Genomic DNA, 15,785 nt, shown 5'->3' with positions numbered 1-15,785 from the left:
TTTTATTTTAATAATTAAATAACAACTTCTCTAAAATAATTTGAGCATTACTTTGTTCTATGGTTTTTTTTACTTATTAGTAAAAGTTTTTAGTTGAATATTTATAAAACCAGAAATATTTTTTGATTAATTCTTTGATAGGACACTTGTTCATTGATCTCGTCTCTTTCAATTGAATGGCTGAAGAGTTCTATTGTGACAAATTGTTGCCAAGTTAGAAGCTATATTGAAGATAAAATCATACTTCTGCTTTGAATACTGAATCACGTTTTTAATTTAAGTGATGAATAGCAGGCTTACAGTCATTTTGGATGCCGTGTAAAAGTTATAACTTTTGATTTTGAAAGAAATTTTGAGGCCTTATAAAAAAAAAATTGCAGATTTATTTTTCTTAGCGGATCTCAATCTTCGTTGATCTATTCGGATCTCGAAATAATATCGCGCATTAAATTAAAAAGAGGTAGAGATTGTGAGAAAATTTTCAAGGTAATTTTTTCTGAACGGATTTATTTTGAACCCTCCTCTACTTTATTCAGAAGCTCATGAGAAAAAAAGATATGAAATTTTTTTCATTAGATTTTTATTCATTTATTCATTTTAATTAGAACTTATTTTTGCACGACTCATAATGCGAAGCATTAGGGAGTGCTTTACGATCGAAAATTTTTATATATTTAATGTCAATATATGCTTATTTAATTATTCTCATTAATTAATAATTAACGAATAATTTTTTTTTAAAATAAAAATATTTTTTTAGGGTAAAGGTACAGGATCAGGACATCGTACATTACTTTACGGAAATGCAATTTTACTCAGGCATCAAAACAGTGACATGGTATTTATATACTAAATTATAAAACATAGTTAATTTTTTTTGCGTAAGTAAAAGTAAAAATAAAATAATTAAAAAAATTACAGTACCTCGCCTGTCTGTCAACAAGTTCATCCAATGACAAATTGTCGTTTGATGTTGGTCTACAAGAGCACTCTCAAGGTAAGTTAGCTACTTAATTAGTCTCTGTAATCTATACAGAATTAAGAGATTCCTCAGCATTAAACAAATGACTTAGAGCCGCAATCCTCTTAATTATTTTGTACTTCTGTTAAACAGGAGAGGCTTGTTGGTGGACAGTACATCCAGCATCAAAACAAAGATCCGAGGGTGAAAAAGTTCGTGTTGGTGACGACCTTATTCTTGTTTCCGTTGCTACTGAAAGATATTTGGTGAGTTATTTTCATTGGTAGTTTTAATGCGAGCGATTTAATTAGTCATTTAAGTGATAAAAATTACTGAATATTAATAATGAAATTTTATTGTTAAAACATGTTAAAGTAATAACTTTTTTAAATTTTACATTTATGATACTTTTTAAACGAATCGACTAATTTTTATGAATCGTATAAACATTTATCAGGACTTCCAGTTTATTTATTTATTGAAAACTAATTGACACTTCCGGCACGAAACATAATAGTCACCAGGGGTCTATAGGACCTCAGTGTCTGTAGACAAAAAACTAATCAATATTTTTATAGAGATATTATTTAAATATGTTTTTTAAATCTAGTTTAAGTTTTTATCATAAATTTAAATTTTGAGTCATAAAAGAAAATTATGAGAAAAAAAAGTAAAAACTTCCATAACTTTTGTTAATTTTGATTAAATTTAGTGAAAAGTTATGGGGACATTAATTTACTTTGACTTAAAATAAATGAAAAATAATTCTGAAAAATTATGTATTCATTTTAGAAAATAGAATGATGATACTGAAGCCAGCCGATGTCTAATAATTTTTGAATTTTCTTTTAGGCGGTAAATTTAAAAAAAAACAAATTTTAAAAAATTGCACCTGTAGTTTTTTTAATTTTCTACATGTGCATATTTTTAGTTTTTATGTTTTTGTAGTTGATTCGTTGAAAAAAAAAAATCAAAAAATTTTAATTGTCTACTAACTTCAGGATCATAATAGAATGATAAATTTAAAGTTATCGAGAAAAACTGGATATATTTAACTTATCAATTTAAAATTAAAATAAATGAAAGATCTTAATCAAAACTTTCGATTACCACACAAACCAATTATCTCGGGCAATTCGCTTAGCTCGGGAGATGTCATTAACGAAGTAATTATTTACATATATCCATGCATCTAATATTACCCCAATAGTTAAAAATAGGTTTTAATACCTCAAAATATCGATATCCGTTAAATAAAATAAAAAGGTCTTTAAAATCAGATTGAAAGAGATAACTTGAATTTTTAGTCAATATTCAATTTTCTGTAAGAAAAGTTTGAAACTATCTAAAATTGAATCTTTTTATTAAATTTGATTTTTTTTTTTTAGCATACAACAAAAGAAAATAATTTATCAGTGGTAAATGCATCATTTCACGTGACACATTGGTCAGTTCAACCCTACGGAACTGGAATCAGTAGAATGAAATACGTTGGTTACGTATTCGGTGGTGACGTTCTTAGATTTTTTCACGGAGGTGATGAATGCTTGACAATTCCATCTACTTGGAGTACTTCACCTGGTCAAAAGTATTTATTTTTACTTACATTATTTTTCTATCACCAATAAAACAAAATTACACTGTAAAAAAATTCTACACTGTAAAAGTCCGCGGTTTGGTGTGAAAATTTCCAACACCACCGATGTGAGTTACCCGATGCACGGTGTTAAATTTTTGGCCGGGTAAATTATAATGATCACACCACCAACGGTGTAAATGTTACTTGGATAGACACAATGAAAAACAAAATAATAAAAATAAGTTCTCATTTGGGTGAGATAACAATATAAAATGCTATTATATATAGGAATTTTTATTCTAAGTTTTTACTTTTAATTAATATCGTATTAAACAAAATTTATTGTTAATAGAACCGTTAATTTATCGACTTCGAACCATAAAATACTTTATAAGATCGTACAAATATTAATGAAAAAGATATATGAATATTGGGGGTGTGCGAATAGTCATATTCGAAAATTTTCGAATTATTTGTAATTTTTTGAATTACTCGATTCAAGTCGAGAAAATTCGGATTAGCTTTCAAATGTTTAATTTTTAATTAATGCAGAGCTTAATTTTTAATGTAACTAAAAATAATTTTTTCGTAGATTCGCGTCTTAGCTCTATTTACCTCTGACAAGAATTTGAATTATTGGAAAAAATATTACAATTTTGAGTCGTTCAAAATAAAATTTTCAAATTATTCGTAAATTTTCGAATGATTCGAGAGTTTACGAATAATTCGATTAGAAAGTTCGAATTTCAAACCAGATAGTTTGATTCAATTCGATACGAATAATTCGTAAGTTCAAACTATTCGCACACGAACACTGACAAAAATTTATAGTAACTGTTCCTAGTATGTTTACGAAATATCATCCCATATTGTTATGCTAATGATTACTTGGAATTATGGGACATAGGCCCATACTTTCTGGGAAAAGTTCTCATTAGTATGGGAACAATTCCCATCATTATGGTAACAGTTCCCATATCGCATGTAAAGGAATTATTGTAATGATTACCATAATATTATGGTAATCATTCCCATTATACTATGGTAAACGTTACTATAATATTATGGTAACGATTACTATAATATTATAGTAATAATAACTATAATATATATGGGTGCTGTTCCTATAATCAACATTTAAAAAAAAAACTGGTTACCATAAATTTCTCTCTGTGAACACATTTGATTAATGAATACAATGTTACTCATAATGAGTTATTTTTCCAATTGAAAATACTTGACATAACATTTTTTATTGGTTCAGTTATTGATCATACTTTTTTGATAATTTCAGAAATTAAAGTTAAATTAATTAATTTTAATAGTAAAAACAGTTATTGAATTATTTTTAACTACAGATCATATGATCGGATAATGCATGAGTTTTGAGCTAACAACATCGAAAGGTGTGCAAGATAACACTCACACCGGACTTTCACAGCTAGGACACCGTGTTCTCGGTGAAAAAGACCTCGGGAACAATTTTCACATCAAAAATTTTTTACAGTGTAACCATTTTAAAACAAAAACATTAATTTCATATATTAAATTATCTTTTTTTTATAGCCTTGTTATTTACGAAGGAGGTAGTGTTATGAGTCAAGCACGATCGCTATGGCGTTTAGAATTAGCACGTACCAAATGGGCCGGTGGTTTTATCAATTGGTTACATCCAATGCGAATAAGACATCTAACAACAGGACGTTATCTTGGTGTTAAAGAGAATAACGAACTCTACCTAGTCGATAGGTAAAAATATTATTTATCAATATATTTTTTAAAACATTCAGAATAACTGCACATTTTATACGGATCAGGTAATTTTTTATTTATTTGTCTCCTCAGAGTAAACTTTACTTCAAGAAAAAATTTTATTTATTTTTTTAATTTAAAAAATCCGCGAAGTGAAAATTATTGTCGTTATTAAAGTGATTTATATATAATTTTGTATATAAAATTGTTCATATAAAATATAAAATTATTAAAACATTAAAACTCAAGTTCTAATGTTCGAGTGACAGATTGAATTCTGACTAAAAATAAATTTTGAATTCATTGCCGATTTTTTAAAGGACATGATTTTAAAAATAGTTATAAAGTTCATAAGTCACGAAATCCTCAATACAGGATAAAATATAATAATAATAGTTTAAAGTTTAAACACGTGGAATTAAATATAATACGCAATAATAAAGTATAAAATCAATAGACAATAAAAGTATATGTATATAATAAGTTATAAAAATTGAATTTATATAAAAATGTATTTATAGAAATGAAGGTACAATTGAAACTTCGACCTTCTGGCTACGTCAGGAGAAGGACGATCAAAAAATAGTCCTCGAGGATAAGGATCTTGAGGTCATTGGTTTGCCAATAATTAAATATGGTGATTCAACAGTTATCATGCAGCATGCTACAACATGTCTTTGGGTTTCTTATAAGGTAAAAAAATATATATATTTCTTTTAGGATACGATTCCATCATATTCAGTCATATTTAGACATTGATTGAGCTTTTTATAAAAAAAAAAGGTCAGTTTAATTTTAACGTCATTTTATTTCCCCCAGTCTTACGAGACTAAGAAGAAAGGTGTGGGTAAAGTGGAAGAAAAGCAAGCAGTTTTACATGAGGAAGGTAAGATGGACGACGGTTTAGACTTCTCAAGGTCTCAAGAAGAAGAATCGCGTACGGCGAGGGTCATTCGTAAATGCAGTAGCCTTTTTACTCAATTTATCACGTAAATATTTATGTTTATTTATAAATAATGTATTTTTTCATTCTTGTGATAATAATATTTATTATAAGTTTATTTATTTAATATTTTTTTAGAGGCCTAGAAACGTTACAGGTTGACAGAAGGGCTTCAATGTTTTTTCAAAATGTCAATCTTAATGAAATGGTCATGTGTTTAGAGGATTTGATTAATTATTTCGCTCAGCCTGAAGATGATATGGGTATTTATTTTTTTTAAATGTGATGAGTGATAATAAGGGATCATAATAATAATGTTTGATTACAGAGCATGAGGAAAAACAAAATAGATTTCGCGCTCTACGAAATCGACAGGATTTATTCCAAGAGGAAGGAATTTTAAATTTGATATTGGAAGCTATTGACAAAATAAATGTCATAACATCTCAGGGATTTTTGGTCGCTTTATTTGGTGACGAAAGTGGACAGGCATGGGATCAGATATCGGGATATTTGTATCAATTATTAGCAGCAATAATAAAAGGAAATCATACAAATTGTGCTCAGTTCGCTAATAGCAATCGTTTGAACTGGTTGTTTAGTCGTTTGGGGTCACAAGCATCTAGTGAAGGTACTGGAATGCTTGATGTACTCCATTGTGTTCTAATCGACTCACCGGAAGCGCTAAATATGATGAGGGTAATTAAATGGTTTTTTATTCGATTACACTGTGAAAAATTTTGGTGTAAAAATGGCCCTCGAGAATTTTACACAGCCGTGTAGTGTGAAATAACGGTGTAAAAAATCCTCGGTGAAAATTATTCATCCGTGTAATTTTAACACGGTGTAATATACTTTTTTTTTACACCATTCCGTGTTACTATAATTTTAACTAATGAGCAACAAATGATTATTGAACATTTTTAATTACTTAATCAATAACTATATTACAGCCGGACCTCGTTATAAGACTCTTTCTCTCAATTTGTTAAAACTTGCTCGGAACGCTTTCCCCACCAACAATTCAATGAAAATTTTGCGCTGAAACCTCGCTATGAGACTAACGAGCAGTACGACTAAAATCGACATAAAATGTACATATATATAGATTGGATCTTAAGTAATTTATTTTCATAAAGAATACTTGCAATTTCGTAGTTCCAAATAATTAATTAAGGGAAAAGAACGACAAAATTCTGTTTATTTAAAATTATACATAAAATAGATTCACTGTATAATAGAGTAGAGTTGAACCGAATACATAAATAAAACGCAAAACGGCGATAGTCTTATAGCGAGGCTTCGGCGCAATTACTGTTATTAAGAACAATAGTGAGGGAACCTTAATTCATCTTACAACACTAATGAAAGTGATTAATGATAATAGTGTTGTATTAGTGTTCATTAGTCGGAGTACTAATGGATCTTGCAACACTATTGGAATTGGTTAGTTTTGAATAATGTTCTATTAGTGTTCGTTGATACTCTGGCTAATCAATCTTGCAACATTGTTGGAAGTGATTAGTGTTGTATTTGTAATCATTAGTACTCCAAATACTGAGTCTTGCAGCACTATTGGAAATGATTAGTGTTGAATACCGTTTTATTAGTGATCATTAGTAGTCTGATTAGTGAATTTTGTAATACTACTGGAAGTGATAAGTGCTGACCAGGTTTCAATAGTATTCATTATAGTAATCCGAATATTCGGTACTAATCTACTGTGAAATTCAAATTAATGACACTAAACGCACTGATGCCACTAAAACATTAGTGCGCGAAAAAACTAAAGCATGAGTGTTTCTCATTAGTAGTGATTAGTTTTTTCCGTGGCGGTACCGCCTAAATTTAACACGATATTTGGGGAAATTTTCACACCAAAATTTTTACACCGAGTCATTTATATTACACCGAGTTCAAAATTTTTTTGCAGTGTATGTAAATTTAAATTTTTAACTTTATATTAAACCATTTTGTTTCGCAGGACGAGCACATAAAAGTTATTATATCTCTTTTGGAAAAACACGGACGTGATCCAAAAGTTCTTGACGTTCTCTGCTCACTCTGTGTCGGTAATGGCGTAGCAGTAAGATCGTCACAGAATAATATATGTGATTTTTTACTTCCTGGTAAAAATTTACTTCTGCAAACCCAATTAGTCGATCATGTAGCAAGTGTACGGCCAAATATTTTTGTCGGTCGTGTTGAAGGTTCAGCAGTTTACCAAAAATGGTATTTCGAAGTTACAGTTGATCATATTGAGCAGACAACGCACATGATGCCGCACTTGAGGATCGGATGGGCCAACACATCCGGGTAAATAAATAACGTGTTTATTTCATTTTAAATGCATTCAATGTTTTAGTTTTTTTGCATGAATGCATAGAAATATAAAAAAAAAAAATTATTCAAATGCATTCAGATGATAATATTGATTTATTCCATTGTAGATACGTTCCATATCCTGGGGGCGGTGAGAAATGGGGTGGGAATGGCGTCGGGGATGATTTATATTCATTTGGATTTGACGGTGCATTTCTGTGGACCGGAGGTAGAAAGACACCAGTACTAAACAATGCAACTGAACCGTATATCAGAAAAGGTGACGTTGTTGGATGTGCGCTAGATCTAACTGTTCCTGTTATAACATTTACATTCAATGGATCAAATATATCTGGATCATTTAGAAATTTCAATTTAGATGGAATGTTTTTTCCTGTAATAAGTTGCTCGTCAAAATTATCATGTCGTTTTTTGCTGGGTGGTGATCAAGGCAGAATGAAATTCCAACCACCAGATGAATTTTCACCGCTCGTTGAAAGTTTGTTACCCCAGCAAATACTATCACTGGACCCGTGTTATTACTTTGGTAATATGAATAAAGTTGTTTTGGCTGGGCCATGGTCAGTTGAGGATGACACGGCATTTGTACCAGCGCCTGTGGATACGAGTATGATTAATTTGCCGGCTTATGTTGAACAAATACGTGACAAGCTGGCTGAAAATATTCACGAGATGTGGGCGATGAATAAAATTGAAGCAGGCTGGATTTTCGGTGAACAACGCGATGACATGAGAAAAATACATCCGTGCATTGTACAATTTGAAAAACTACCGGCTGCTGAAAAACGTTACGACACACAATTGGCTGTACAGACACTGAAAACTATTCTAGCTCTTGGTTATTACATCACTGTGGACAAACCTGAACAACGTATTAAAACACTGAGGCTACCGAACGAACCGTTTCTGCAGAGCAGCGGTTATAAACCTGCACCACTGGATTTAAGTGCTATTACATTGACACCGAAAATGGAAGAGTTAGTTGATCAATTGGCAGAAAACACCCACAATTTGTGGGCCAAAGAGAGAATTAGTCAGGGATGGACTTACGGGCTTAATGAAGACTCGGAAATGAGACGTAGTCCACATTTAGTGCCTTATCCTAAAGTTGATGAAGCTATTAAAAAAGCTAATAGAGATACTGCTAGTGAAACTGTTAGAACGCTTTTAGTTTATGGATATATGTTAGATCCACCGACTGGTGAACAGCATGAAGGTAAAGATAATTTATATAAATTCATTAAAATTAAAAGATACATTAAGAATTATTACTCGGTTGAAAAATTTTGATTCAGTTTATGAAAATAATTAACCCCTGACAAGCACACTGGGTATGAAGTACCCACCCCAAAATTTTATTTCGTTATAATTCTTTGTGTATATTTAACAAAGGGCTCTTTTGTTAAATATAGATAGATAAATAGATACAAATAATATTGTATCTATATTATAGAGAATTTTTTGAGCTTTAATTTAAAAAAAAAAATTCTCTAACTTTTTTAGGGACCAAGATATTTGAAAATAAAATATGTTGGGTACTTTTTACCTTTAATGCCTAAAGAGGTATACCGTTTAGATGTGTGCTTGTCAGGGGTTAAATTTTCATTTGTTCTAATAGAAATTGAATAAGAGTTAATCAGAAGTGTTTTTATAAGATTTAAAGAGAATTTTTTAATATGATTAATTTTGAAAACTATAATTTGAGTTTAAATCATAACAAATATGGGCACTGAATAAAAACAATAATGTACAGAGATAAAATTATAATGATTTTTGCATCGAAAGTTTAAATTCCTGCCCCGTTTAGAGGAAAAAAAGTTGTAATTTTCTCTTATGAGTAAACAAAAATTAGCGCATGTCCCATTTTTCTCGCAAATAGAGACAAAAATTGAAACTTTAGGTACATATCTGGTGAAAAATAATATACATACCATAAAAGAAGGTCGGACGTTCCAATCCGCGTATTTGTAACCTTCGCCTTTGGCTCGAGTAGACGACTATACACTCGGGTTGGAATGTCCTACTTTTCTTTCTTGATGTGTAATATACTATTATGTTACATTTACAGAAGGGATTTTTCCTAGATGTTCATACAGTAAATTTTTCTTGATTTTTTTTTTTGAGACGGGTTGTCAGTCATCTTTGTTCAGGTTTTCCTCTCAAACAAAAACTCTAAACGCAAAATAAAATCCGAATAATACAGTCAACTCAAGTCATAAATATTTTTCTCGATCTTTTTGACTTTGAAACTCCCCTCATTTTTCGGACACTCAAATTTCAGGCCGCTCGTTAACTGTAGTGGAGGAGGAGTTTAAGCCTTAAATTTTTCCAAAAATTTGTTTCTCACAACCGCTGACGGTTGTTTATACTGATCTTTGACTGTAGTCAATTAGACAGTTAAGAATTAGTCAATAGTATTGACGAATAAAATTTTTAATATTAAAATATCAAAATTATTTAAAGAATTACAAAATGTTACATCTTTAAGATGAAAAATGATGTCTAATTTTTGAATTACTGAATATTAGATAATAATAATAAATAATTCTTTTAGCATTATTGTTAGAAGCAAGTAGACTACGTCAATTGTGCTTCAGAACGTACAGAGTAGAAAAACATTACGCAGTAACCAGTGGGAAATGGTATTTTGAATTCGAAGTATTAACCGCAGGACCAATGCGAGTCGGATGGGCAAAAGCCGACTGCATGCCAGGAAATATGCTTGGAAGTGACGACCACACATGGGCATTTGATGGGTACAACGTATGTCATTATCAAAATAAACAGCAAATATCTTTTTTTGTTATAACGTAGATATAAATTCATTTTACTCATAATTTCACACTATGAATAATTTAATCAGCAAAAGAAAAAAATAATTATTTTTTAATTCATATAAAAAAGTTTAAGGATAAGTAAAGTCCCTAGGATTTAAAAAAAGTATATTATGAATAAATTAGATGATGATGATAATAAGTTTGATGGTCGTAAATATCAGGTGACCAAAATACACGGCGGTAGCGGCGATTCTTTTGGTTACAAATACCAAGTGGGTGACGTAGTTGGCTGTTTCATTGACATCACGGACAGAACGATCAGTAAGAGTCCCTACTAAACCCAACAAAGAAAAAAATCCTAATAGACGATTCCCTATTTATAAACTAGCGTCATTGTTTTCTTTTTATTAATTTATTATTTTAATAAAAAATGTTTATGTTCATTTTCCTGGAAAAAATTGAATTAGATCTGCGCACACGGAGAGAAATTTATGGTAACAATTAAATATATTATGGGAATGATTCCTATAACATATGATAACCGACTTTTTTGAAATATTATATGAAAACTATATATAATCCATATATAGTTTTCATTCCTATATGATACGGAAATAGTTCCTATGAGATTATGGTAATAGTTCCTATGTCATTATAGTAATCATTACTATAATTGTGGTAATCATTACCATAATATTCTAGTACGCGTTACCATATAATATGCGTATAATTACCGTAATATATAGTAACGGACGCCATGATAGTATGATTGCCATATAGTATGGTGATCATTACTATAATATACGGTAATGGATACCGTAATAGTATAATTACCGTGTATCGTATTGATCATTACTATAATATATGGCAATGATTACCATAATATTCTAGTACCCGTTACCATATACTATTGTAATTATTACTATAATATATAGTAACGATTACCATAATATAATAGGAACGGTTGACATAATATTATGAGAACGGTTATCATCCTGTATACCCTGGCGGTTTAGAATCACGGTGGGTTTGTTCCATTTTACCACTGAGATTACAAGGTGTTCCCACCGTGGTTCCACGGTGTACCCAGAAAATCGGTTACACCGTGGAACCACGGTGATGAAATGGCACAAAGCCACCGTGGATCCACGGTGTTTACACTTCCACGGTGTTTTCACCGTGATTCAAATCCGCCAGGGATAGGGTTTATTCCCATACGCACCTAGTAACCGTCACGATATAACATAGGATTTATTCCTATGTGATTATAGGAACTATTCCCATGAGCATGGTAATCATTACCATACAATATAGAAACTATTGCCAAAATTATAGGAATTGTACCCATAGTTATGGAAACTTTTCCCAGAAATTATGGGTGTATAGCTCATAATTTCAAGTAATCATTACCATAACGTTATGGGTTGATATTTCATAAACGTACGCGATTACCAGAATTTTCTCTCCGTAAAGATATGATTTGTTCCATTTTCTTTTAGATCCGCATACATCTAATTCGATCTACGTATGTTAACTTTTTGTGTCTAATTAGTTAATATACGTAAATCAATATGATCCACGTAAATCTAAAACATTTTTTTCCGGGTTATCATCACTGTATATTTTGCTTTTTATGTTCATCACCACATTTTTTTGTTGAATTGGGTTGTTTTCTTTGCATCCTGTCTTATAAAACAACGAAATTATAAGATTTCATTAAATATCAAGACATTTTACATAAGACTTAATACATAATTTAAAAACGACTGTAAAAAAATTATTTTTGATATGATTATTTAACGACAATGAGTATAATTACTAATAGTAAATAAATAATTTATGAGAATATAAATCAAGGCATAAATGTTAATACATCGGTCCTTGAATTGTTTGTAAATTTTTATTTTAAAGGAGGAAAAAGTATTCTCGGGCAACGCTGAAACGTTTGGCAAACAATGGCAAGTTGGAGATGTTGTTGGTGTATTCCTGGATCTTATTGACCGAACAATTAGTAAGACGGAGTCTTTAAAACCAACGCTTCAGCTGCCATTACAAGCTACACTTATAAATATATATGGATATATATGCAGGGTGTCCCAAAAGTACTGCACATAAATGAAGAGGCAGATAGAGGATGCGATTCTGAGACGAAAAGTCTTCTAGTGTTTTTCAATCCGACGCACATGTAATTAATTACTAATTAAAGAAATTAACCAACCAGAAAAGCGTATTAGTGAGGGGAAGGCATAGGTTGCCTCCCACTCTACTTTTTCTGCTGAAGCGCGCTTCTGATTGGTTGCTTTGTTTAATTCATAATTAATTATCTGTGCGTCTGATTGAAAAACCCTATAAGACTTTTCGTTTCAAAATCACACCTTCTATTTACCCTTTCATTTTAGGACATCCTGTATATATATTAGGGTGGTCGTTAAAAATTAAATTTTCTCAGACGCACCATAAAAAGCTTCTTTTTAGTGAAGAAAGAAGTGAAGGATTCGGTTTTTATTTTTAAGTAAAAAGAACACGTGCCTCAGGACGATCAAAGTCCATTTTTCGATACAATCGTGGTTTTTTTTTAAATATCTCATGAATTATGCAGATTAAAGGAAAAATCGAATGAACAATTTTGTAGGAAATTAAATTCTTTATAAAAAAGGTCATGACTATTTTTTTTTATAAAATGTGCATTTATAAAGATATTTTAAAATAACTTTTTTTAGATCTGATGAATTGAGCGTTTTAAGGATTACAAATGTTAAAAATAATATTTTTCTAAGTTATATAACAACTATATCAAGCATTAATGATTGATATGTTACGAGTTACGAAATTGTCTATATTTAAGAAACAACGTTATTTTTAACATTCGTAATCCTTCAAATGCTCAATTGAGATCTAAAAAAGTTTTTTCAAAGTATCATAAAAAATGCACATTTTATAAATAAATGATCATGACCTTTTCTGTCAAGAATTTAATTTCCTACAAAATTGTTCCTATGATTTTTTCCTTTAATCTGCATATTTCATGAGTTATTTAAAAAAACTGCGATTGTATCGAAAAATGAACTTAGATCGTCCTGAGGCACGTTTTTTTTTTTTACTTAAAAAGAAAAAACCAAATTCCCCACTTATTTTTTCACTAAAAAAAAGCTTCTTATGGGGCGTCTGAGTAAATTTAATTTTAAACAACAACCCCAATCTATATGTCTATTATTTATTTATAAATAAATTTATATATTCATGAGTGTAGTGTGAGATTACTGGATATCTATTTTTTCACCGCTAAATTAATTTTTTTTTTTAAATAAATAGAAGCAAAATGTAAATAGTTAACGCTTAAAATCTCTAATACTGCGCATGCTTTAATTAAATATGATATTCATAATTATTTGTTAATAAATAAATTAATAAATCATTTTTACTTGCTATCTAACAGCTTTTTTATTTTGATATCCAGTATTCTACTTGGCCTTTACACTGTTCAATATTAATCAGTGATGAGTGGACCCAAAATTTTTTTACTGTATATAAAAAAAAAAAAAAAAAGTAGATTAAATCATCATTAATATATAAAACATTGGTCATTTTCATCTAATATTATCTATTAATTAATTAATATGAAAATAAAAAATGTAATTAACTATATCGTTATTTATTTATATTTATATTTTTTTTATTTACAAATTAAAATTAATAGTTATATTTTTGACTTCCTCAATAATCAATGCATGAAATTTAATATTAATCCGATTGTTCATCAAAACAAACTGTAAATATTTATAAAATATGCTGACGTAGTAATGCTTGTTCCCAATTATTTTTATTTGTTACAATATTTTCTTGTTCTCAATATTCTATTGAGTAATAGCTCTGCTATTTTGGTTTTTAATACCTCAGTTAGCTAAAGACTTAACTTTTTTATTTAAATATTTAGATATAGTATTAAATACGTACTGTAGAAAAAGTTAAGTCTTTAATAATTCATTTAGTGAATAATTAAACTATTAATTGTAAGTGATATTAATTTAATTTTTTACTGTAATAGGCTTCTCATTGAATGGAGAACTTCTTATGGATGCACTGGGTGGTGAAACATCATTTGCAGACGTTCAAGGTGACTCTTTTGTACCGGCTTTTACACTTGGTGTTGGACAAAAAGCTAAATTAACATTTGGGCAGGATGTTAATACTTTGAGATACTTTACAACGTGTGGTCTTCAAGAAGGATATGAACCTTTTTGTGTGTAAGTGTTTTATAAATCAATTTTTTTAAAGTGTACAGAGTGTACTCAAAATACCGCACATTAATGGAGGGGTAAATAAAAGGTTCGGTTCTGGGATGAAAATTCCTGTAGCATCCCTGATTTAAAAAAGCGATTTAAAATGATTTGCAATGTTAAATGCCCATAAGAAGAGGGATTCAAAAGTATTCAAGGTATTCAAAAGCATTAAAAAGTATTTAATTTTTTTTATTTCGAATCGTTTTAAATCGCTTTTTTTAATCAGGGATTTTTCAATTGATGCACGTGATTTGTTAATTAGTTAGTAAGTAAAGAAAATAACTAGCCAGATCAAAAATAAGAATTGAAACCGATCTATAATGTTAAAAGTATAGATGATTTGACCATACATGAATGCTCGAGTCAAAAAACAAATTCGGATTCATGTCTCAAAGTTATCAATGAGGTTTTTGAGGATCAATTTGGAATTTTAAGAGTGACAACAGTATAGAAAGTTATCCCAGTTTAGTCCTCAAAGTGGAAGTTACGACCTATTTTAACACTTTGAGGACTAAACTGGAATAACATCATCTGAATTAGAGCCTCAAAATACTCAAAACATTAAGGAATAATTTTATTCGCATTTGAAACTTAAAAGTCTCATTCGACGTCTTCTTTCCCCTCCCTTTTGCTATCTAAAATTTTTCTAAGTCCGAATATAACTTTGCATTCGTTGAGGATTTTGAGGTCTTACTTATAATTAAAAATCGATAAATTATTCGCATTTAGACCTCAGTTATCATTGAGGACTTTGAGTCCTAAAATAGAGTTACTTTCTGGGTGGCAAATAAAACATCAGAAGAATTGAGGCGTTTGAGGATTGAACTAGAATCTGTTTTTTGACTCGGATGGTAACATTCACAATATCTTGGCGTAGAAATCTGTTTTTTTTTTTGTTTGTTATTGCTTTTTAGTATTTTAAATTTAAATTTACCTAAAAATTAAATCAGTTATCAAAATAAATTAAATAAATGATAATTAAGATAGGATAAGGTAGATGATAGTAAAACGGTGAACCTCTTCCTCGAGGTGGATAGCCACGAGGACAGGTACCCGACCGATCAAAACCGATTTCTATACACGCTATTTTCTACGTAGCGTCATATAATGTGTAGGATCGCTTAATTTCTACAATACAATTTTACCTACT

At 30.0% G+C, this 15,785-nt stretch overlaps 1 protein-coding gene and 1 long non-coding RNA gene across 15 annotated transcripts in view; one reads left to right on the top strand and one right to left on the bottom strand.

Annotated features, from left to right (window-relative positions):
• The window catches only part of LOC130663699 (uncharacterized), a 104,693-nt gene that overhangs the window by 8,132 nt on the left and 80,776 nt on the right, over positions 1 to 15,785 (bottom strand). For 3 of the 4 annotated variants that reach the window (XR_008989237.1, XR_008989234.1, XR_008989235.1), the window contains exon 1: positions 925 to 1,673. This is a non-coding gene — a long non-coding RNA (uncharacterized LOC130663699). Of the gene's footprint in view, positions 1 to 924; positions 1,674 to 15,785 lie in introns of those variants that run through there. The other variant, XR_008989236.1, reaches the window with a different exon arrangement.
• LOC130663694 (ryanodine receptor) overlaps positions 1 to 15,785 on the top strand; it is an 89,696-nt gene that overhangs the window by 16,595 nt on the left and 57,316 nt on the right. For 6 of the 11 annotated variants that reach the window (XM_057463105.1, XM_057463100.1, XM_057463099.1 and 3 more), the window contains 14 exons: positions 761 to 838; positions 922 to 997; positions 1,115 to 1,227; positions 2,350 to 2,549; positions 4,107 to 4,289; positions 4,814 to 4,985; positions 5,112 to 5,281; positions 5,374 to 5,498; positions 5,564 to 5,934; positions 7,220 to 7,551; positions 7,686 to 8,794; positions 10,133 to 10,341; positions 12,267 to 12,366; positions 14,401 to 14,599. In XM_057463105.1, the coding sequence (XP_057319088.1) occupies positions 761 to 838; positions 922 to 997; positions 1,115 to 1,227; positions 2,350 to 2,549; positions 4,107 to 4,289; positions 4,814 to 4,985; positions 5,112 to 5,281; positions 5,374 to 5,498; positions 5,564 to 5,934; positions 7,220 to 7,551; positions 7,686 to 8,794; positions 10,133 to 10,341; positions 12,267 to 12,366; positions 14,401 to 14,599 (3,437 nt within the window). Of the gene's footprint in view, positions 1 to 760; positions 839 to 921; positions 998 to 1,114; positions 1,228 to 2,349; positions 2,550 to 4,106; positions 4,290 to 4,813; positions 4,986 to 5,111; positions 5,282 to 5,373; positions 5,499 to 5,563; positions 5,935 to 7,219; positions 7,552 to 7,685; positions 8,795 to 10,132; positions 10,342 to 10,576; positions 10,677 to 12,266; positions 12,367 to 14,400; positions 14,600 to 15,785 lie in introns of all 11 variants that reach the window. The other 5 variants (XM_057463101.1, XM_057463098.1, XM_057463107.1 and 2 more) reach the window with 1 other exon arrangement.

Source organism: Microplitis mediator, chromosome 2 (genome assembly GCF_029852145.1).
Source record: "Microplitis mediator isolate UGA2020A chromosome 2, iyMicMedi2.1, whole genome shotgun sequence".
In the NCBI taxonomy this organism is placed as follows: domain Eukaryota; kingdom Metazoa; phylum Arthropoda; class Insecta; order Hymenoptera; family Braconidae; genus Microplitis; species Microplitis mediator.
The sequence above is the reverse complement of the archived record's forward strand: the minus strand, read 5'-3'. Positions and strand labels throughout refer to the sequence as shown.